This window comes from Salvelinus alpinus, chromosome 11, assembly GCF_045679555.1.
Source record: "Salvelinus alpinus chromosome 11, SLU_Salpinus.1, whole genome shotgun sequence".
Taxonomy (NCBI): domain Eukaryota; kingdom Metazoa; phylum Chordata; class Actinopteri; order Salmoniformes; family Salmonidae; genus Salvelinus; species Salvelinus alpinus.
The window spans coordinates 3,109,975-3,134,265 of NC_092096.1; the positions used below are offsets into that span (position 1 = coordinate 3,109,975).

A 24,291-nucleotide genomic window follows, 5' to 3' on the forward strand; every position below is an offset into this window, starting at 1 on the left:
AGGATGGGGGGAGGCCCTGTAGATGTGGATGGTGGGAGGCCCTGTAGATGTGGATGGGGGGCGGCCCTGTAGATGTGGATGGGGGGCGGCCCTGTAGATGTGGATGGGGAGGCCCTGTAGATGTGGATGGGGGCGGCCCTGTAGATGTGGATGGGGGGAGGCCCTGTAGATGTGGATGGGGGGCGGCCCTGTAGATGTGGATGGGGGGCGGCCCTGTAGATGTGGATGGGGGGCGGCCCTGTAGATGTGGATGGGGGGAGGCCCTGTAGATGTGGATGGGGGGCGGCCCTGTAGATGTGGATGGGGGGAGGCCCTGTAGATGTGGATGGGGGGCGGCCCTGTAGATGTGGATGGGGGGAGGCCCTGTAGATGTGGATGGGGGGAGGCCCTGTAGATGTGGATGGGGGGCGGCCCTGTAGATGTGGATGGGGGCGGCCCTGTAGATGTGGATGGGGGGCGGCCCTGTAGATGTGGATGGGGGGGCGGCCCTGTAGATGAGGATGGGGGGCGGCCCTGTAGATGTGGATGGGGGCGGCCCTGTAGATGTGGATGGGGGGGGGCCCTGTAGATGTGGATGGGGGGCGGCCCTGTAGATGTGGATGGGGGGAGGCCCTGTAGATGAGGATGGGGGGGGCCCCGTAGATGTGGATGGGGGGGCGGCCCCGTCGATGTGGATGGGGGGCGGCCCCTGTAGATGTGGATGGGGTGCGGCCCTGTAGATGTGGATGGGGGGCGGCCCTGTAGATGTGGATGGGGGGCGGCCCTGTAGATGTGGATGGGGGGAGGCCCTGTAGATGTGGATGGTGGGAGGCCCTGTAGATGTGGATGGTGGGAGGCCCTGTAGATGTGGATGGGGGCGGCCCTGTAGATGTGGATGGGGGGCGGCCCTGTAGATGTGGATGGGGGGGCGGCCCTGTAGATGTGGATGGGGGGCGGCCCTGTAGATGTGGATGGGGGGCGGCACTGTAGATGTGGATGGGGGGCGGCCCCGTAGATGTGGATGGGGGGCGGCCCCGTAGATGTGGATGGTGGGAGGCCCTGTAGATGTAGATGGGGGCGGCCCTGTAGATGTGGATGGGGGGCGGCCCTGTAGATGTGGATGGGGGGCGGCCCTGTAGATGTGGATGGGGGGGCGGCCCTGTAGATGTGGATGGGGGGCGGCCCTGTAGATGTGGATGGGGGGCGGCCCTGTAGATGTGGATGGGGGGCGGCCCCTGTAGATGTGGATGGGGGGCGGCCCCTGTAGATGTGGATGGGGGGCGGCCCCTGTAGATGTGGATGGGGGGCGGCCCCTGTAGATGTGGATGGGGGCGTGCTCTCTCTGCTGTCACCTGTACTCCACGATCAGCTCCTCTGTTTTGTTGACGTTGAGGTTATTTTCCTGGTACCACTCCGCCAGGACTCTCACCTCATTGCTGGTAATCAGGCCTATCACTCTTGTGTCTTCAGAAAACTTAATAATTGAGTTGGAGACATGCATGGCCGGTGCAGTCATGTGTGAACAGGGAGTACAGGAGGGGACTAAGCACACATCCCTGAGGGACTCCCTGTGTTGTGGATCAGCGAGGCGGTGGTGTTGTTGCCTACTCTCACCACCTGGGGGCCGTCAGATCCAGTTGCACAGGGAGGGGTTCCTGACGTCCAGGATCCAGTTGCACAGGGAGGGGTTCAGACCCAGGGCCCCGAGCTTAATGATGAGCTTGGAGGGTACTATGATGTTGAATGCTTAGCTATAGTCAATGAACAGCATTCTTACATAGGTATTCCTCTTGTCCAGATGGGTTAGGGCAGTGTGCAGTGTGATGGCGATTGCGTCGTCTGTGGACCTATTGGGTCGGTAAGCAAATTGGAGTGGGTCTAGGGTGTCCGGTAGGGTGGAGGTGATATGATCCTTGACTAGTCTCTCAAAGCACTTCATGATAACGGAAGTGAGTACTACGGGGCGATAGTCATTTAGTTCAGTTACCTTCGCTTTCTTTGGAATAGGAACAATGGTGGCCATCTTGAAGCAAGTGGGGACAGCAGACTGGGATCGGCAGAGATTGAATATGTCCAACCAGCTGGTCTGCACATACCCATTGGGTCCTGGTCAGAAGTAGTGTCCTATACAGGGTTGTTGGGTGCCATTGGGTCCTGGTCAGATGTAGTGTCCTATACAGGGTTGTTGGGTGCCATTGGGTCCTGGTCAGATGTAGTGTCCTATACAGGGTTGTTGGGTGCCATTGGGTCCTGGTCAGATGTAGTGTCCTATACAGGGTTGTTGGGTGTCATTGGGTCCTGGTCAGATGTAGTGTCCTATACAGGGTTGTTGGGTCCTGGTCAGATGTAGTGTCCTATACAGGGTTGTTGGGTCCTGGTCAGAAGTAGTGTCCTATACAGGGTTGTTGGGCCCTGGTCAGATGTAATGTCCTATACAGGGTTGTTGGGCCCTGGTCAGATGTAGTGTCCTATACAGGGTTGATGGGTGCCATTGGGTCCTGGTCAGATGTAGTGTCCTATACAGGGTTGTTGGGTGCCATTGGGTCCTGGTCAGATGTAGTGTCCTATACAGGGTTGTTGGGTGTCATTGGGTCCTAGTCAGATGTAGTGTCCTATACAGGGTTGTTGGGTGTCATTGGGTCCTGGTCAGATGTAGTGTCCTATACAGGGTTGTTGGGTCCTGGTCAGATGTAGTGTCCTATACAGGGTTGTTGGGTCCTGGTCAGAAGTAGTGTCCTATACAGGGTTGTTGGGTGCCATTGGGTCCTGGTCAGATGTAGTGTCCTATACAGGGTTGTTGGGTGCCATTGGGTCCTGGTCAGATGTAGTGTCCTATACAGGGTTGTTGGGTGCCATTGGGTCCTGGTCAGATGTAGTGTCCTATACAGGGTTGTTGGGTGCCATTGGGTCCTGGTCAGATGTAGTGTCCTATACAGGGTTGTTGGGTGTCATTGGGTCCTGGTCAGATGTAGTGTCCTATACAGGGTTGTTGGGTCCTGGTCAGATGTAGTGTCCTATACAGGGTTGTTGGGTCCTGGTCAGAAGTAGTGTCCTATACAGGGTTGTTGGGCCCTGGTCAGATGTAGTGTCCTATACAGGGTTGTTGGGCCCTGGTCAGATGTAGTGTCCTATACAGGGTTGATGGGTGCCATTGGGTCCTGGTCAGATGTAGTGTCCTATACAGGGTTGTTGGGTGCCATTGGGTCCTGGTCAGATGTAGTGTCCTATACAGGGTTGTTGGGTGTCATTGGGTCCTAGTCAGATGTAGTGTCCTATACAGGGTTGTTGGGTGTCATTGGGTCCTGGTCAGATGTAGTGTCCTATACAGGGTTGTTGGGTCCTGGTCAGATGTAGTGTCCTATACAGGGTTGTTGGGTCCCTGGTCAGAAGTAGTGTCCTATACAGGGTTGTTGGGTGCCATTGGGTCCTGGTCAGAAGTAGTGTCCTATACAGGGTTGTTGGGTGCCATTGGGTCCTGGTCAGAAGTAGTGTCCTATACAGGGTTGTTGGGTGCCATTGGGCCCTGGTCAGATGTAGTGTCCTATACAGGGTTGTTGGGTCCTGGTCAGAGGTAGTGTCCTATACAGGGTTGTTGGGTCCTGGTCAGATGTAGTGTCCTATACAGGGTTGTTGGGTGCCATTGGGTCCTGGTCAGATGTAGTGTCCTATACAGGGTTGTTGGGTCCTGGTCAGAAGTAGTGTCCTATATAGGGTTGTTGGGTGTCATTGGGTCCTGGTCAGAAGTAGTGTCCTATATAGGGTTGTTGGGTGTCATTGGGTCCTGGTCAGAAGTAGTGTCCTATACAGGGTTGTTGGGTGCCATTGGGGACACAGCCAGCTCACAGAGTCAGGATGAAATTACACCCTCAATCTACACACACAAAAGAGAGAAACCGCTCAAAAAAGTCCAAAGTAATGTATTTTAATGCTGTACAATGGACAGTTTTCTGTTTGTACAAAATGTTCACAGTCTGAATGTGTTAGAAATTGGTTCTCCAAAATAATGATGATAGCAATGCATTGGATGTTGTATTATATTACTGATAAACGGTTTCACACTCAAACACCAAATGAACATCGTTCTTATTGCATCAGTGTAACTGTCTCTCTCTCTCTTCCCACCTCTTCTCTCTCTCTCTCTCCCTCTCTCTCTCTCTCTCTCTCTCTCCCCACCTCTTCTCTCTCTCTCTCTCCCCCCACCTCTTCTCTCTCTCTCCTCCCTCTCTCTCTCTCTCTCTCTCTCTCTCTCCCCCCACCTCTTCTCTCTCTCTCTCTTCCTCCCTCTCCTTGTCTCTCTCTCTCTTCCCACCTCTTCTCTCTCTCTCCCTCCCTCCCTCCACCTCCCCTCTCTCTACCCCTCCCCTTTATCTTCCCCCACTCTCTCCCTCCCTCGCTACCCTTACCCTCTCCCCACCTCCCTCTCTCTCCCTCTTCCCTCTCTCTCTCTCTCTCTCTCTCCTCCCTCTCTCTCTCCCTTCCCTCTCTCTCTCTCTCTTCCTCTCTCTCTCTCTCTCATCCCTCTCTCTCTCTCTCTCCCCCTGTCTCTCTCTCTCTCTCTCTCTCTCCTTCTCCTCTACCGTCCCCTCTCTCTCTCTCTCTCTCTCTCTCTCTCTCTCTCTCTCTCTCTCTCTCCTCCCCCTCTCTCTCCCTTCCCTCTCTCTCTCTCTCTCTCTCTTCTCTCTCTCTCTCCTCTACCTTCCCTCTCTCTTCTCCCTCTCTCTCCCTCTCCTCTACCTTCCCTCTCTCTTCTCCCTCTCTCTCCCTCTCCTCTACCTTCCCTCTCTCTTCTCCCTCTCTCTCTCTCCTCCCCAGGCACCTTCTGTATAATCTCTCTGTGTACCTGCGTGGCGGGGATCAACTTTGAGCTCTCCCGTTATCCTCGCTATCTGTACGGCCTGCCAGACGACATCGGCCATGGCTACGGCTGGTCTATGTTCTGCGCCTGGGGAGGTCTGGGGCTCACCCTCATCGCTGGTTTCTTCTGCACCCTGGCTCCCTCCGTCCAGCCCCTGCCTCGATCCACCTGCCCCAAGTCGAGGCAGGAGAACGGGACAGTCTGCTAAGAGGGACCGGGATGGAGGATAGAGGATCTGGAGGTCCAGGTCCTAGATAGATAGCTAACTACACCTTTAACCACACAGGACAGCCATAAGAAAAGAGAATTTAACAAACAAAATGTAACAATGAGTTGACAAATCCGTGCATTCATTTAAATAATCATCGACTATCCGTCTTTTCCCTGGCGACTTAAAGACAATGTTTTGTTTGTTCTCTGTTTAAAGTATGTTTGTGTGTGTGTGTATAAATATGTTTAAAGTTTGTGTAAACATGATCTGGTTTCTTGAAAATCAACAGATTAAAAAAAAAACACAATGAACTGACAGACAAATGGAATCGTCGATCTGAAGTTGTGCTGGGGGGTGGGGGGTTTGTAGTCGGGGAGCGGATGTTGTGATGCTTGAAATGGATGTACCATGAAACGGCCTTCTCTACTGGGGGAACGAGAGGAACCTTTCAGTAATGAACCATGACAGACGGATGGACAACAAGGGATGGGAGTTACAACAACAGGGGGGGGGGACATATTGGACATTGCACTTTTCAGCAGGAACATTAAGTCTGACAGTGGAGCTCATCCTGGTGACCTCTAACCTCTAACCCACAACAAGGAGAATAAACTGAAACTCTATTGTTACCGAGGGGCAGTGGAGGCTGCTGAGGGGAGGACGGCTCATCATAATGGCTTGAACGGGCGCAAACGGAATGGGATCAAACACATGGAAACCATGGAAACCATGCGTTTGATGTATTTGATACCGTTCCACCTATTTCCTCTCAAGCCATTTACCACGAGCCCGTCCTCCCCCAATTAAGGTGCCGCCAACCTCCTGTGTCGAAGGGGTTTAATCAACACTAACTGAGAGAGGTCAAAGGTTGGACTATTATAAACAGCACATCCCTGTTCTAAAGAGACACTTCAGCTTGTTGGAGACTTCCGATTGAACTAGCTGTGTGTTTCTCAGATCCACTCTGGGCCATTGAACTAGCTGTGTGTTCCTCAGATCCACTCTGGGTCATTGGACTAGCTGTGTGTTCCTCAGATCCACTCTGGGTCATTGGACTAGCTGTGTGTTCCTCAGATCCACTCTGGGTCATTGGACTAGCTGTGTGTTCCTCAGATCCACTCTGGGTCATTGGACTAGCTGTGTGTTTCTCAGATCCACTCTGGGTCATTGGACTAGCTGTGTGTTTCTCAGATCCACTCTGAGTCATTGGACTAGCTGTGTGTTTCTCAGATCCACTCTGGGCTATTGGACTAGCTGTGTGTTCCTCAGATCCATTCTGGGTCATTGGACTAGCTGTGTGTTCCTCAGATCCACTCTGGGCCATTGGACTAGCTGTGTGTTCCTCAGATCCACTCTGGGTCATTGGACTAGCTGTGTGTTCCTCAGATCCACTCTGGGTCATTGGACTAGCTGTGTGTTTCTCAGATCCACTCTGGGTCATCAAATCAAATCAAATCAAATCAAATTTTATTAGTCACATACACATGGTTAGCAGATGTTAATGCGAGTGTAGCGAAATGCTTGTGCTTCTAGTTCCGACAATGCAGTAATAACCAACAAGTAATCTAACCTAACAATTCCACAACTACTACCTTACACACAAGTGTAAAGGGATAAAGAATATGTACATAAAGATATATGAATGAGTGGTGGTACAGAACGGCATGGCAGATGCAGTAGATGGTATAGAGTACGGTATATACATATGAGATGAGTACTGTAGGGTATGTAAACATAAAGTGGCATAGTTTAAAGTGGCTAGTGGTACATGTATTACATAAAGATGGCAAGATGCAGTAGATGATATAGAGTACAGTATATACATATGAGATGGGTAATGTAGGGTATGTAAACATTATATTAAGTGGCATTGTTTAAAGTGGCTAGTGGTACATTTTTACATAATTTCCATCAATTCCCATTTTTAAAGTGGCTGGAGTTGAGTCAGTATGTTGGCAGCGGCCGCTAAATGTTAGTGGTGGCTGTTTAACAGTCTGATGGCCTTGAGATAGAAGCTGTTTTTCAGTCTCTCGGTCCCTGCTTTGATGCACCTGTACTGACCTCGCCTTCTGGATGATAGCGGGGTGAACAGGCAGTGGCTTGGGTGGTTGTTGTCCTTGATGATCTTTATGGCCTTCCTGTGACATCGGGTGGTGTAGGTGTCCTGGAGGGCAGGTAGTTTGCCCCTGGTGATGCGTTCTGCAGACCTCACTACCCTCTGGAGAGCCTTACGGTTGTGGGCGGAGCAGTTGCCGTACCAGGCGGTGATACAGCCCGACAGGATGCTCTCGATTGTGCATCTGTAGAAGTTTGTGAGTGCTTTATGTGACAAGCCGAATTTCTTCAGCCTCCTGAGGTTGAAGAGGCGCTGCTGCGCCTTCTTCACAACGCTGTCTGTGTGGGTGGACCAATTCAGTTTGTCCGTGATGTGTACACCGAGGAACTTAAAACTTTCCACCTTCTCCACTACTGACCCGTCGATGTGGATAGGGGGGTGCTCCCTCTGCTGTTTCCTGAAGTCCACAATCATCTCCTTTGTTTTGTTGACGTTGAGTGTGAGGTTATTTTCCTGACACCACACTCCGAGGGCCCTCACCTCCTCCCTGTAGGCCGTCTCGTCGTTGTTGGTAATCAAGCCTACCACTGTAGTGTCATCCGCAAACTTGATGATTGAGTTGGAGGCGTGCATGGCCACGCAGTCGTGGGTGAACAGGGAGTACAGGAGAGGGCTCAGAACGCACCCTTGTGGGGCCCCAGTGTTGAGGATCAGCGGGGTGGAGATGTTGTTACCTACCCTCACCACCTGGGGGCGGCCCGTCAGGAAGTCCAGGACCCAGTTGCACAGGGCGGGGTCGAGACCCAGGGTCTCGAGCTTGATGACGAGTTTGGAGGGTACTATGGTGTTAAATGCTGAGCTGTAATCGATGAACAGCATTCTCACATGGGTATTCCTCTTGTCCAGATGGGTTAGGGCAGTGTGCAGTGTGGTTGCGATTGCGTCGTCTGTGGACCTATTGGGTCGGTAAGCAAATTGGAGTGGGTCTAGGGTGTCCGGTAGGGTGGAGGTGATATGGTCCTTGACAAGTCTCTCAAAGCACTTCATGATGACGGAAGTGAGTGCTACGGGGAGGTAGTCGTTTAGCTCATTTACCTTAGGGTCATTGGACTAGCTGTGTGTTTCTCAGATCCACTCTGGGTCACTGGACTAGCTGTGTGTTCCTCAGATCCACTCTGGGCTATTGGACTAGCTGTGTGTTCCTCAGATCCACTCTGGGTCATTGGACTAGCTGTGTGTTCCTCAGATCCACTCTGGGTCATTGGACTAGCTGTGTGTTCCTCAGATCCACTCTGGGCTATTGGACTAGCTGTGTGTTTCTCAGATCCACTCTGGGCTATTGGACTAGCTGTGTGTTCCTCAGATCCACTCTGGGTCATTGGACTAGCTGTGTGTTCCTCAGATCCACTCTGGGCCATTGGACTAGCTGTGTGTTCCTCAGATCCACTCTGGGCCATTGGACTAGCTGTGTGTTTCCTCAGATCCACTCTGGGTCATTGGACTAGCTGTGTGTTCCTCAGATCCACTCTGGGCCATTGGACTAGCTGTGTGTTTCCTCAGATCCACTCTGGGCCATTGGACTAGCTGTGTGTTTCCTCAGATCCACTCTGGGTCATTGGACTAGCTGTGTGTTCCTCAGATCCACTCTGGGTCATTGGACTATCTGTGTGTTTCCTCAGATCCACTCTGGGTCATTGGACTAGCTGTGTGTTCCTCAGATCCACTCTGGGCCATTGGACTAGCTGTGTGTTCCTCAGATCCACTCTGGGCTATTGGACTAGCTGTGTGAGAAGGACAGCACATCACAGGATACAGACTCTCTACAGTATCTCTACTGTTGTACAAAACTACAGAATAATCATTCCAGAGAAATGACAGCCAGGAAATTCCATGTTGGAGCATCGTCATTCCCACCAGGGCTTCCTAGTTTGCTTCCCAAATGGCTCCCGATTCCCTCTAGGCTCTAGTCAACAGTAGTACAGTCGTGGTCCAAAAGTTTTGAGAATGACACAAATATTAATTTCCACAAAGTTTGCTGCTTCAGTGTCTTTAGATATTTTTTGTCAGATGTTACCATGGAATACTGAAGTATAATTACAAGCATTTCATAAGTGTCAAAGGCTTTTATTGACAATTACACAAAGTTGATGCAAAGAGTAAATATCTGCAGTCTTGACCCTTCTTTCAAGACCTCTGCAATCCGCCCTGGCATGCTGTCAATTAACTTCTGGGCCACATCCTGACTGATGGCAGCCCATTCTTGCATAATCAATGCTTGGAGTTTGTTAGAATTTGTGGGGTTTTGTTTGTCCACCCGCTTCTTGAGGATTGACCACAAGTTCTCAATGGGATTAAGGTCTGGGGAGTTTCCTGGCCATGGACCCAAAATATCGATGTTTTGTTCCCCGAGCCACTTAGTTATCACTTGCCTTATGGCAAGGTGCTCCATCATGCTGGAAAAGGCATTGTTCGTCACCAAACTGTTCCTGGATGGTTGGGAGAAGTTGGTCTCGGAGGATGTGTTGGTACCATTCTTTATTCATGGCTGTGTTCTTAGGCAGAATTGTGAGTGAGCCCACTCCCTTGGCTGAGAAGCAACCCCACACATGAATGGTCTCAGGATGGTTTACTGTTGGCATGACACAGGACTGATGGTAGCGCTCACCTTGTCTTCTCCGGACAAGCTTTTTTCCAGATGCCCCAAACAATCGGAAAGGGGATTCATCAAAGAAAATGACTTAACCCCAGTCCTCAGCAGTCCAATCCCTGTACCTTTTGCAGAATATCAGTCAGTCCCTGATGTTTTTCCTGGAGAGAAGTGGCTACTTTGCTGCCCTTGACCCCAGGCCATCCTCCAAAAGTCTTCGCCTCACTGTGCGTGCAGATGCACTAACACCTGCCTGCTGCCATTCCTGAGCAAGCTCTGTACTGGTGGTGCCCCGATCCCGCAGCTGAATCAACTTTAGGAGACGGTCCTGGCGCTTGCTGGACTTTCTTGGGCGCCCTGAATCCTTCTTCAATACAAATGAACCGCTATCCTTGAAGTTCTTGATGATCCAATAAATGGTTGATTTACGTGCAGTCTTACTGGCAGTAATATCCTTGCCTGTAATAACCTTGCAGGTAACCATGGTTGACAGAGGAAGAACAATTATTCCAAGCACCACTCTCCTTTTGAAGCTTCCAGTCTGTTATTTGAACTCAATCAGCATGACAGAGTGATCTCCAGCCTTGTCCTCGTCAACACTCACACCTGTGTTAACGAGAGAATCACTGACATGATGTCAGCTGGTCCTTTTGTGGCAGGGCTGAAATGCAGTGGAATTTTGAGGGGGGATTCAGTTAATTTGCATGGCAAAGAGGGACTTTGCAATTAATTGCAATTCATCTGATCACTCTTCATAACATTCTGAGCAAGGCAGCAGACTTTATGAAAATTAATATTTGTGTCATTCTCAAAACTTTTGGCCATGACTGTACACTTGATAGGGAATAGGGTGCCAATCCTCCCAAATGGCTCCCTTTTCCCTCTGGTCTCTAGTCAACAGTAGTGCACTGGACAGGGAATAGGGTGCCAGTGGAGACCTATACCTATTTCTTCAAGCCCTGTCTATCCTCAGTCATCTAACATTTTATACATGAATTCATTTTTCTTTGTATCGTCCTGAAACCCATCCTGAATGAAGGAACTGTGTGTGGTACTGTTTGTGTGTGTGTGTGTGTGTGTGTGTGTGTGTGTGTGTGTGTGTGTGTGTGTGTGTGTGTGTGTGTGTGTGTGTGTGTGTGTGTGTGTGTGTGTTTTCAGTCTCTATAGAATTAAAAACATACAACAGCTGTAGAAATGATGAACGGAGACTAGTAGAAAGATGCACTCTCCTGTTTAAACAATATTAACCTGGTTCTGTCCTGTCATCTGTTTAAACAATATTACCCTGGTTCTGTCCTGTCATCTGTTTGGGAGGACAATATTACCCTGGTTCTGTCCTGTCATCTGTTTGGGAGGACAATATTACCCTGGTTCTGTCCTGTCATCTGTTTGGGAGGACAATATTACCCTGGTTCTGTCCTGTCATCTGTTTGGGAGGACAATATTACCCTGGTTCTGTCCTCTCATCTGTTTGGGAGGACAATATTACCCTGGTTCTGTCCTGTCATCTGTTTAAACAATATTACCCTGGTTCTGTCCTGTCATCTGTTTGGAAGGACAATATTACCCTGGTTCTGTCCTCTCATCTGTTTGGGAGGACAATATTACCCTGGTTCTGTCCTGTCATCTGTTTGGGAGGACAATATTACCCTGGTTCTGTCCTGTCATCTGTTTGGAAGGACAATATTACCCTGGTTCTGACCTGTCATCTGTTTGGAAGGACCATATTACCCTGGTTCTGTCCTGTCATCTGTTTAAACAATATTACCCTGGTTCTGTCCTGTCATCTGTTTAAACAATATTACCCTGGTTCTGTCCTGTCATCTGTTTAAACAATATTACCCTGGTTCTGTCCTGTCATCTGTTTAAACAATATTACCCTGGTTCTGTCCTGTCATCTGTTTGGGAGGACAATATTACCCTGGTTCTGTCCTGTCATCTGTTTAAACAATATTACCCTGGTTCTGTCCTGTCATCTGTTTAAACAATATTACCCTGGTTCTGTCCTGTCATCTGTTTAAACAATTTTACCCCGGTTCTGTCCTGTCATCTGTTTGGAAGGACAATATTACCCTGGTTCTGTCCTGTCATCTGTTTGGGAGGACAATATTACCCTGGTTCTGTCCTGTCATCTGTTTGGGAGGACAATATTACCCTGGTTCTGTCCTCTCATCTGTTTGGGAGGACAATATTACCCTGGTTCTGTCCTGTCATCTGTTTGGGAGGACAATATTACCCTGGTTCTGTCCTGTCATCTGTTTGGAAGGACAATATTACCCTGGTTCTGACCTGTCATCTGTTTGGAAGGACCATATTACCCTGGTTCTGTCCTGTCATCTGTTTAAACAATATTACCCTGGTTCTGTCCTGTCATCTGTTTGGAAGGACAATATTACCCTGGTTCTGTCCTCTCATCTGTTTGGGAGGACAATATTACCCTGGTTCTGTCCTGTCATCTGTTTGGGAGGACAATATTACCCTGGTTCTGTCCTGTCATCTGTTTGGAAGGACAATATTACCCTGGTTCTGTCCTGTCATCTGTTTGGGAGGACAATATTACCCTGGTTCTGTCCTGTCATCTGTTTGGAAGGACAATATTACCCTGGTTCTGTCCTCTCATCTGTTTGGGAGGACAATATTACCCTGGTTCTGTCCTGTCATCTGTTTGGGAGGACAATATTACCCTGGTTCTGTCCTGTCATCTGTTTGGAAGGACAATATTACCCTGGTTCTGACCTGTCATCTGTTTGGAAGGACCATATTACCCTGGTTCTGTCCTGTCATCTGTTTAAACAATATTACCCCGGTTCTGTCCTGTCATCTGTTTAAACAATATTACCCCGGTTCTGTCCTGTCATCTGTTTAAACAATATTACCCTGGTTCTGTCCTGTCATCTGTTTAAACAATATTACCCTGGTTCTGTCCTGTCATCTGTTTGGGAGGACAATATTACCCTGGTTCTGTCCTGTCATCTGTTTAAACAATATTACCCTGGTTCTGTCCTGTCATCTGTTTAAACAATATTACCCTGGTTCTGTCCTGTCATCTGTTTAAACAATTTTACCCCGGTTCTGTCCTGTCATCTGTTTGGAAGGACAATATTACCCTGGTTCTGTCCTGTCATCTGTTTAAACAATATTACCCTGGTTCTGTCCTCTCATCTGTTTGGAAGGACAATATTACCCTGGTTCTATCCTGTCATCTGTTTAAACAATATTACCCCGGTTCTGTCCTGTCATCTGTTTGGAAGGACAATATTACCCTGGTTCTGTCCTGTCATCTGTTTAAACAATATTACCCTGGTTCTGTCCTCTCATCTGTTTGGGAGGACAATATTACCCTGGTTCTGTCCTCTCATCTGTTTAAACAATATTACCCTGGTTCTGTCCTCTCATCTGTTTGGGAGGACAATATTACCCTGGTTCTGTCCTGTCATCTGTTTGGGAGGACAATATTACCCTGGTTCTGTCCTCTCATCTGTTTGGAAGGACAATATTACCCTGGTTCTGTCCTCTCATCTGTTTGGAAGGACAATATTACCCTGGTTCTGTCCTCTCATCTGTTTGGGAGGACAATATTACCCTGGTTCTGTCCTGTCATCTGTTTGGGAGGTCAATATTACCCAGGTTCTGTCCTGTCATCTGTTTGGAAGGACAATATTACCCTGGTTCTGTCCTCTCATCTGTTTGGAAGGACAATATTACCCTGGTTCTGTCCTGTCATCTGTTTGGGAGGACAATATTACCCTGGTTCTGTCCTCTCATCTGTTTGGGAGGACAATATTACCCTGGTTCTGTCCTGTCATCTGTTTGGGAGGACAATATTACCCAGGTTCTGTCCTGTCATCTGTTTGGAAGGACAATATTACCCTGGTTCTGTCCTCTCATCTGTTTGGAAGGACAATATTACCCTAGTTCTGTCCTCTCATCTGTTTGGAAGGACAATATTACCCTGGTTCTGTCCTCTCATCTGTTTGGAAGGACAATATTACCCTGGTTCTGTCCTCTCATCTGTTTGGAAGGACAATATTACCCTGGTTCTGTCCTCTCATCTGTTTGGAAGGACAATATTACCCTGGTTCTGTCCTCTCATCTGTTTGGAAGGACAATATTACCCTGGTTCTGTCCTCTCATCTGTTTGGAAGGACAATATTACCCTGGTTCTGTCCTCTCATCTGTTTGGAAGGACAATATTACCCTGGTTCTGTCCTCTCATCTGTTTGGAAGGACAATATTACCCTGGTTCTGTCCTCTCATCTGTTTGGAAGGACAATATTACCCTGGTTCTGTCCTCTCATCTGTTTGGAAGGACAATATTACCCTGGTTCTGTCCTGTCATCTGTTTGGAAGGACAATATTACCCTGGTTCTGTCCTCTCATCTGTTTGGAAGGACAATATTACCCTGGTTCTGTCCTCTCATCTGTTTGGAAGGACAATATTACCCTGGTTCTGTCCTCTCATCTGTTTGGAAGGACAATATTACCCTGGTTCTGTCCTGTCATCTGTTTGGAAGGACAATATTACCCTGGTTCTGTCCTCTCATCTGTTTGGAAGGACAATATTACCCTGGTTCTGTCCTCTCATCTGTTTGGAAGGACAATATTACCCTGGTTCTGTCCTCTCATCTGTTTGGAAGGACAATATTACCCTGGTTCTGTCCTCTCATCTGTTTGGAAGGACAATATTACCCTGGTTCTGTCCTCTCATCTGTTTGGAAGGACAATATTACCCTGGTTCTGTCCTCTCATCTGTTTGGAAGGACAATATTACCCTGGTTCTGTCCTCTCATCTGTTTGGAAGGACAATATTACCCTGGTTCTGTCCTCTCATCTGTTTGGAAGGACAATATTACCCTGGTTCTGTCCTCTCATCTGTTTGGAAGGACAATATTACCCTGGTTCTGTCCTCTCATCTGTTTGGAAGGACAATATTACCCTGGTTCTGTCCTCTCATCTGTTTGGAAGGACAATATTACCCTGGTTCTGTCCTCTCATCTGTTTGGGAGGACAATATTACCCTGGTTCTGTCCTCTCATCTGTTTGGGAGGACAATATTACCCTGGTTCTGTCCTGTCATCTGTTTGGAAGGACAATATTACCCTGGTTCTGTCCTCTCATCTGTTTGGAAGGACAATATTACCCTGGTTCTGTCCTCTCATCTGTTTGGAAGGACAATATTACCCTGGTTCTGTCCTCTCATCTGTTTGGAAGGACAATATTACCCTGGTTCTGTCCTCTCATCTGTTTGGGAGGACAATATTACCCTGGTTCTGTCCTCTCATCTGTTTGGAAGGACAATATTACCCTGGTTCTGTCCTCTCATCTGTTTGGAAGGACAATATTACCCTGGTTCTGTCCTCTCATCTGTTTGGAAGGACAATATTACCCTGGTTCTGTCCTCTCATCTGTTTGGAAGGACGAGGACTTTCTAAATTCTATTGTGTCTCTGCCTTGGGGTTTTACTACGGAGCTGTCCAGATTATATTTAGAGCTGGAGGACAACCGGTAAAGATGTAGTGAGGAGAGGTGCCACAGCTTCAGTTAAAACCACAAGCTTCTAAGATGGAGGACAAAGGCTCAGCTTGTCAACGGTTGGGAATCTCAGCAATTCTCTTTCTGTAAAGATTGTCAAAACATCATATCACTTTCGATCTGGAAGTACAGTATTATTCATAAACAATTACAGTCGAGAAAACTTCAATGTAAAACATGTCCATTTCAGTGGTGTAAAGTGATTAAGTAAAAATACTTTAAAGTATTACTTAAGTAGTTTTTGTGGGTATCTGTACTTTACTTTACTATTTATATTGTTTATTACGTTTACTTCACTACATTCCTAAAGAAAATACTGTACTTTGTACTCCATACATTTTCCCGACACCCAAAAGTACGTGTTACGTTTTGAATGTTTAGCAGGAGAGGAAATTAGTCCAATTCACGCACTTATCAAGAGAACATCCCTGGTCATCCCTGCTGCCTCTGATCTGGCAGACTCACTAAACAGAGAACATCCCTGGTCCTCCCTACTGTCTCTGATCTGGCAGACTCACTAAACAGAGAACATCCCTGGTCATCCCTGCTGCCTCTGATCTGGTGGACTCACTAAACAGAGAACATCCCTGGTCATCCCTGCTGCCTCTGATCTGGTGGACTCACTAAACAGAGAACATCCCTGGTCCTCCCTACTGCCTCTGATCTGGTGGACTCACTAAACAGAGAACATCCCTGGTCCTCCCTACTGCCTCTGATCTGGCGGACTCACCAACCACAAATGCATAGTTTGTAAAGTGTTGGAGTGTGCCCCTGGCGATTCGTAAATGTAAAAAAAATTAAATGGTGCCGTCTGCTTTGCTTAATATAAGAAATTTGAAATGATTTATACTTTTACTTTTACTCTGAAAACGTAATCATATTTTAGCACTTACGTTTACTTTTGATACTTAAGTATATTTAAAACCAAGTACTTTTACTCAAGTAGTATTTTACTGGGTGACTTTCACTTTTTACTTGAGTCATTTTCTATTAAGGTATCTTTACTTTTACTCCATTATGACAATTGGGTACATTTCCCACCACTGTCATAGTCCTCATTTAGGGCTGGAGTCAATCCATATCGTGGAAGTATGGTGGAATATCCGTGTTGAAATGTAAAGGTAATTTCCTGATTGAGCTGACATATGCTGCGTTTACCGTGAATGCCGTCTCTGCTAACGAGGGAACGTTTCTGTTAAATGTCAAGCTAGCTATAACGCGGGTCTTCCGTGATACTGTCGGGAACAGAATCCAGCCCTTAAAGCTGCAATCAGCCGTAAAAACATGAAGTAACCTTCCCCGCCCCCCTGTTTCAGTAAAATAAATAAATTGGGATGGGGCTGCAGAAATGTAACACTTCCAGATTCATAGACAGAGCTGTGGATGCAAGGACTGACCATCTATGATATCAACATGATAGTTTGAATCGTGTTTTGAGGCTAGACAGTGTTTGTTTACATTTACTTTGTTTACTAACATTGAAGTAAAAACAAGCTTATATTTGGGCTTCTGATGGGGTACGACAGTTGAACTAAGCTAAGGAGAGCGACTATGATCGGCCTGCACCTGCTGTTTAAAAAAAAAAACGGAATTACCAGTTTAATATGCAAAATGGCAGCCAAGATGTTTCTGAAGAAAATATAGAATTTTCGATTTTGATGACCTCAGAGACGCTTCAAATGGCACCTTGTTCCCAATAGTGCACTACTCTGGTCAAAAGTAGTGCACTACTCTGGTCAAAAGTAGTGCACTACTCTGGTCAAAAGTAGTGCACACTAAAGAGAATAGGGTTGGGACTTAACCGGAGAGTAGAGACCTTGTCTGACCCTCTACTAAGCACACTGTGATTATTGTAGGAACGGCAGCTCACACACTGATCAATGAGGCCGTAATCTTGTATACCTTTTAAATGAGCTCTGAATCTATACGTCAATAATTAGGTTGGACCTATAGCTAATGAAGCTTGGCGTGAAAGGTCTCCTCGATCAATCAACATCCTCAGAGAAGATCACTCGGGGGGCTCCCGAGTGGCGCAGCGGTCTAAGGCACTGCATCTCAGTGCAAGAGGCATCACTACAGACACCCTGGTTTGAATCCAGGCTGTATCACACCCGGCCGTGATTGGGAGTCCCATAGGTCGGTGCACAATTGGCCCAGCGTCGTCTGGATTTGGCCGGTGTAGGCCGTCATTGTAAATAAGAATGTGTTCTTAACTGACTTGCCTAGTTAAATAAAGATTACATTTAAAAAATTTAAAAATTTAAAAAGTCATTCAATTTAAATACCTGAGGTGAGTCTCACTGAGTTAGTTGGTGTCCCTCTTTAACCCCTGTTACCTGAGGTGAGTCTCACTGAGTTAGGTGGTGTCCCTCTTTAACCCCTGTTACCTGAGGTGAGTCTCACTGAGTTAGGTGGTGTCCCCTGTTACCTGAGGTGAGTCTCACTGAGTTAGGCGGTGTCCCTCGTTAACCCCTGTTACCTGAGGTGAGTCTCACTGAGTTAGGCGGTGTCCCTCGTTAACCCCTGTTACCTGAGGTGAGTCTCACTGAGTTAGGCGGTGTCCCTCGTTAACCCCTGTTACCTGAGGTGAGTCTCACTGAGTTAGGCGGTGTCCCTCGTTAACCCCTGTTACCTGAGGTGAGTCTCACTGAGTTAGGCGGTGTCCCTCGTTAACCCCTGTTACCTGAGGTGAGTCTCACTGAGTTAGGTGGTGTCCCTCTTTAACCCCTGTTACCTGAGGTGAGTCTCACTGAGTTAGGCGGTGTCCCTCTTTAACCCCTGTTACCTGAGGTGAGTCTCACTGAGTTAGGTGGTACCCCTGTTACCTGCGGTGAGTCTCACTGAGTTAGGTGGTGTCCCTCTTTAACCCCTGTTACCTGAGGTGAGTCTCACTGAGTTAGGCGGTGTCCCTCGTTAACCCCTGTTACCTGAGGTGAGTCTCACTGAGTTAGGTGGTGTCCCTCGTTAACCCCTGTTACCTGAGGTGAGTCTCACTGAGTTAGGCGGTGTCCCTCTTTAACCCCTGTTACCTGAGGTGAGTCTCACTGAGTTAGGTGGTGTCCCTTGTTAACCCCTGTTACCTGAGGTGAGTCTCACTGAGTTAGGTGGTGTCCCTTGTTAACCCCTGTTACCTGAGGTGAGTCTCACTGAGTTAGGTGGTGTCCCTTGTTAACCCCTGTTACCTGAGGTGAGTCTCACTGAGTTAGGTGGTGTCCCTCGTTAACCCCTGTTACCTGAGGTGAGTCTCACTGAGTTAGGCGGTGTCCCTCGTTAACCCCTGTTACCTGAGGTGAGTCTCACTGAGTTAGGCGGTGTCCCTTGTTAACCCCTGTTACCTGAGGTGAGTCTCACTGAGTTAGGTGGTGTCCCTTGTTAACCCCTGTTACCTGAGGTGAGTCTCACTGAGTTAGGCGGTGTCCCTTGTTAACCCCTGTTACCTGAGGTGAGTCTCACTGAGTTAGATGGTGTCCCTCGTTAACCCCTGTTACCTGAGGTGAGTCTCACTGAGTTAGATGGTCCCCCTCTTTAACCCCTGTTACCTGAGGTGAGTCTCACTGAGTTAGATGGTCCCCCTCTTTAACCCCTGTTACCTGAGGTGAGTCTCACTGAGTTAGATGGTGTCCCTCATTAACCCCTGTTACCTGATGTGAGTCTCACTGAGTTAGGTGGTGTCCCTTGTTAACCTCTGTTACCTGAGGTGAGTCTCACTGAGTTAGGTGGTGTCCCTTGTTAACCCCTGTTACCTGAGGTGAGTCTCACTGAGTTAGTTGGTGTCCCTCTTTAACCCCTGTTACCTGAGGTGAGTCTCACTGAGTTAGGTGGTGTCCCTCGTTAACCCCTGTTACCTGAGGTGAGTCTCACTGAGTTAGGCGGTGTCCCTCTTTAACCCCTGTTACCTGAGGTGAGTCTCACTGAGTTAGGCGGTGTCCCTCGTTAACCCCTGTTACCTGAGGTGAGTCTCACTGAGTTAGGCGGTGTCCCTCGTTAACCCCTGTTACCTGAGGTGAGTCTCACTGAGTTAGGCGGTGTCCCTCGTTAACCCCTGTTACCTGAGGTGAGTCTCACTGAGTTAGGCGGTGTCCCTCGTTAACCCCTGTTACCTGAGGTGAGTCTCACTGAGTTAGGCGGTGTCCCTCGTTAACCCCTGTTACCTTTCTACTACGGTCACAACTATGAACGTTCTACTATGACTCAACACAGGAGACCAGGGTCACGTTCATTATGACCTCACTGACCACGTTTCCATCCACGGTTTTTATCGAAGTAAAGTCCTACTTGTGATGGAATCAAGAAGTTCTCGTGAACACCGACAGATAATTTGTTTGTTTTGACATGTTGGCATCTTTTTTGTGTGTTGTTTATAAAATTAATAATGCGAGAGATGGCAGTGGAAACGATTTTATGCCTAAAATGTTGATATAACCGGTCATATTGAAGTAAACTTGGAGTCACGTGACCATATGGTGTGTGGTCGTCCCACTACGACTCAGGGAAACCATGCAGTTCATTAGGCTACAGATTAAATAAATGATTGATGAACTTCACAGGGTGGTGAAAGTGAACAGTGATGAGCTTGATCAATCAAATGTATTTATAAAGCCCTGTTTTTTTTTTTTTACATCAGCCGATGCTTCTTTCCGATAACTATAGAGGGTCTTATTGTGGTGATATGATGATCGATGCTTGACTGCCGTTTGACATGTAAAAATATTCTCGCTCTTATCCGTTATAATCTGGTCATGTAGCCTCACGAGCCATCTCGCACTGTATCTGCCAGTTGATGGCTAGAGGTCAGCTTCTTATTGGAAACGTTCGAAAAGTCTCTCTCTCTCGCTCTGTTTCATTCTGTTTTCATCCGTTTGGTTCCTAATGAATACGGCCCAGATATGTACATCGTTTAAAGTATTATTCAGCGTTTAAGTATGTGTGTTGAAATTAGCCAAAGGGGTTGGATTAATGACTCTCTCTGCAAAGTAGGGCTCAATTTGGTACTTCGAGGTCAGGAGGATATTGTAAAAAAAAATTGGGAAACAAAAATGTGCTTTTTTGGTCTTAATTTAAGGTTAGTGACCACTCCAAAACAAAAATAATGATAACAAAACGCTAATCTGCGCCTCTTAAAGGTAAATTGGTCCAATGCGTAAGAGGCATTAGAAGAAAACAAAAAGTAATATTACCAATTGAATATTCTATTGCAGGATAAATCAATGTTAAAGTTTACATAGCTGGCCATATATGGATGTTGCATTTTATGGGTTGATATGTACAGTACCAGTCAAATTTTGGACACACCTACTCATTCAAGGGTTGGAACCAAAAATCTCAGATTTGGACTCATCAGAGCAAAGGACAGATTTCTACCAGTCTAATGTCCATTGCTCATGTTTCTTGGCCCAATCAAGTCTCTTCTTCTTATTGGTGTCCTTTAGTAGTGGTTTCTTTGCAGCAATTCGACCATGAAGGCCTGATTCATGCAGTCTCCTCTGAACAGTTGATGTTGAGATGTGTCTGTTACTTGAACTCAGAATTTATTTGGGCTGCAATTTCTGAGGTTGGTAACTCTAATGAACTTATCCTCTGCAGCAGAGATAACTGATTGTTCGTCTGAGGGCATAGAGGGATTTCTTATAAGCGTCTGGATTAGTGTCCCGCTCCTTGAAAGCGGCAGCTCTAGCCTTTAGCTCGGTGTGGATGTTGCCTGTAATCCATGGCTTCTGGTTGGGATATGTACGCACAGTCACTGTGGGCACGACATCGTCGATGCCCCTTATTGAAGAAGCCGGTGACTGAGGTGGTATACTCCTCAATGCCATTGGATGAATCCCGGAACATATTCCAGTCTGTGCAAAACAGTCCTGTAGCGTAGTATCCGAGTCATCTGACCACTTCCGTATTGAGCGAGTCACTGGTACTTCCTGCTTTAGTTTTTGGTTGTAAGCAGAAATCAGGAGGATAGAATGATGGTCAGATTTGCCAGATGGAGAGCGAGGGAGAGCTTTGTCTCTGCGAGTGGAGTAAAGATGGTCTGGTTGCACATGTGGTAGAAATTTGGTAAAAATGGATTTAAGTTTGCCTGCATTAAACGCCCCGGCCACTAGGAGCGCCGCTTCTGAATGAGCATTTTGTTGTTTGCTTATGGCCTCTTATACAGCTCGTTGAGTGAGGTCTTAGTGCCAGCATCAGTTTGTGGTGGTAAATAGACAGCTATGAATAATATAGATGAGAACTCTCTTGCTAGATAGTGTGGTCTACAACTTATCATTTATTTTTGCAGTGCCTTAGACCGCTGCGCCACTCATGAGGTACTCTACCTCAGGCGAGCAATACCTCGAGACTTCTTTAATATTAGACATCGCGCGACCAGCAGTTATTTACAAATAGACACACGCACCCACCCCTCGTCTTACCAGACGTAGCTGTTCTGTCATGCCGATGCACGGAAAACCCAGCCAGCTCTATATTATCCGTGTCGTCGTTCACGACTTTGTGAAACATATGATATTACAGATGTAATAATGATATTATGACATTACAACGTCCCGTTGGTCAGATCGTCTCGAACAGAGATCATCCAGTTTATTCTCCAGTGATTGCACGTTGGCCAGTAGAACGGATGGTAGAGGCACGTTACCCACTCGCCGACGAATTCTCACAAGGCACCCCGATCTCTGACCCTTGTACTTCCGTCTTTTCTTCAAGTGAATGACGCTGATTTGGGCCTGGTCTTGGGGGAAGCAGTATATCCTTCGCATCAGACTCATTAAATAAAAAATCTTTGTCCAGTCCGAGGTGAGTAATCGCTGTTCTGATTTCCAGAAGCTCTTTTCGGTCATAAGAGACAGTAGCAGTAACATTAAGTACACAATTAGTTACAAACATTGGGGGAAAACAAACAAAACAGCACAGTTGGTTATGAGCCCATTAAAACGGCAGCCATCCCCTCCGGCGCCATTATCCATTTTGTTTTCCTGTCCTGCTAAGCATTCAAAATGTAATGAGTACTTTTGGGTGTCAGGGAAAATGTATGGAGTAAAAAGTACATTATTTTCTTTAGAAATGTAGTGAAGTAAAAGTTGTCAAAAATATAAATAGTAAAGTAAAGTACAGATACCCCCCAAAAAAAGGAAAATACTTTAAAATATTTTTACTTAAGTACTTTACACCACTGTCTAGCTTAGCATCGCTAGCTCACTATACTGACCACAGAAGGCAAGGTATACTGTATTACAGTGTGTAGTTGCCTGTCCATAAAAGCACACCTGAAAAGCAGTTGCACTCGATCCAGTACTGACAGAGCTCTACTTTGTAAGGGTCCTTGTATCACCGGTTGGCAGACTCAGGCTTGTAATACCCTACTGGAGGCCCCACAGAAATAGAACGAACGGCAGTGGTTCCAGGCCCTTCCTACACATTGTGTTTCTACGGTAGGATCACAAGTGAACATTCTCTAGACTGTTGAACCCTACTGAAAAACACACCGATCTCTTTACAGTAACAACTGACCAGACCAGGACAGATGCTTGAAATGCTTGACTCGTATGTAAAGGACTATGGGACTGTGGGGGTTGAGGGTTTCAGACGGTTTAAATGGTGTAAAATAGTCAAAACAGAGATGCTGCACCTTTCATGTTGGACGGATATTATTAAAAACAAAAGGATCAACCTTTTACATCAGTAATGTGTCTGTTGAAAAAATTGAAAAAAAATAGAAATAAAGAAAAAAATGAACCCTGGAAAATGTTCAACTGTGGAATGTTAAAATCATGATGAAATAAATCTCATTGGTGTGTTATCATGTTGTTGTCATTCTCTCTCTCTCTCTCTCTCTCTCTCTCTCTCTCTCTCTCTCTCTCTCTCTCTCTCTCTCTCTCTCTCTCTCTCTCTCTCTCTCTCTCTCTTTCTCTCTCTCTCTCTTTCTCTCTCTCTCTCTCTCTCTCTCTCTCTCTCTCTCTCTCTCTCTCTCTCTCTCTCTCTCTCTCTCTCTCTCTCTCTCTCTCTCTCTCTCTCTCTCTCTCTCTCTCTCTCTCTCTCTCTCTCTCTCAATTCAATGGGCTTTATTGGCATGGGAAACATGTGTTAACATTGCCAAAGCAAGTGAGGTAGGTAATATACAAAAGTCAAATAAACAATAAAAATGAACAGTAAACATTACACATACAGAAGTTTCAAAACAATAAAGACATTACAAATGTCATATTATATATATGCAGTGTTGTAACAATGTACAAATGGTTAAAGCACACAAGTTAAAATAAATAAACATAAATATGGGTTGTATTTACAGTGGTGTTTGTTCTTCACTGGTTGCCCTTTTCTTGTGGCAACAGGTCACAAATCTTGCTGCTGTGATGGCACACTGTGGAATTTCACCCAGTAGATATGGGAGTTTATCAAAATTGGATTTGTTTTCGAATTCTTTGTGGATCTGTGTAATCTGAGGGAAATATGTCTCTCTAATATGGTCATACATTGGGCAGGAGGTTAGGAAGTGCAGCTCAGTTTCCACCTCATTTTGTGGGCAGTGTGCACATAGCCTGTCTTCTCTTGAGAGCCATGTCTGCCTACGGCGGCCTTTCTCAATAGCAAGGCTATGCTCACTGAGTCTGTACATAGTCAAAGCTTTCCTTAAGTTTGGGTCAGTCACAGTGGTCAGGTATTCTGCCACTGTGTACTCTCTGTTTAGGGCCAAATAGCATTCTAGTTTGCTCTGTTTTTTTGTTAATTCTTTCCAATGTGTCAAGTAATTATCTTTTTGTTTTCTCATGATTTGGTTGGGTCTAATTGTGCTGTTGTCCTGGGGCTCTGTGGGGTGTGTTTGTGTTTGTGAACAGAGCCCTAGGACCAGCTTGCTTAGGGGACTCTTCTCCAGGTTCATCTCTCTGTAGGTGATGGCTTTGTTATGGAAGGTTTGGGAATCGCTTCCTTTTAGGTGGTCTCTCTCTCTCTCTCTCTCTCTCTCTCTCTCTCTCTCTCTCTCTCTCTCTCTCTCTCTCTCTCTCTCTCTCTCTCTC

General features: G+C 46.9%; 1 protein-coding gene across 1 annotated transcript in view; it reads left to right on the forward strand.

Moving 5' to 3' along the window:
- Positions 1-5,356, forward strand: part of tmem178bb (transmembrane protein 178Bb) — a 303,969-nt gene extending 298,613 nt beyond the window's left edge. The window contains exon 4 of the mRNA XM_071331527.1: positions 4,792-5,356. Coding sequence (XP_071187628.1) covers positions 4,792-5,042 — 251 coding nt within the window. The 3' untranslated portion in view covers positions 5,043-5,356. The remainder of the gene's footprint in view (positions 1-4,791) is intronic.
- Positions 5,357-24,291: the final 18,935 nt, after the last annotated feature.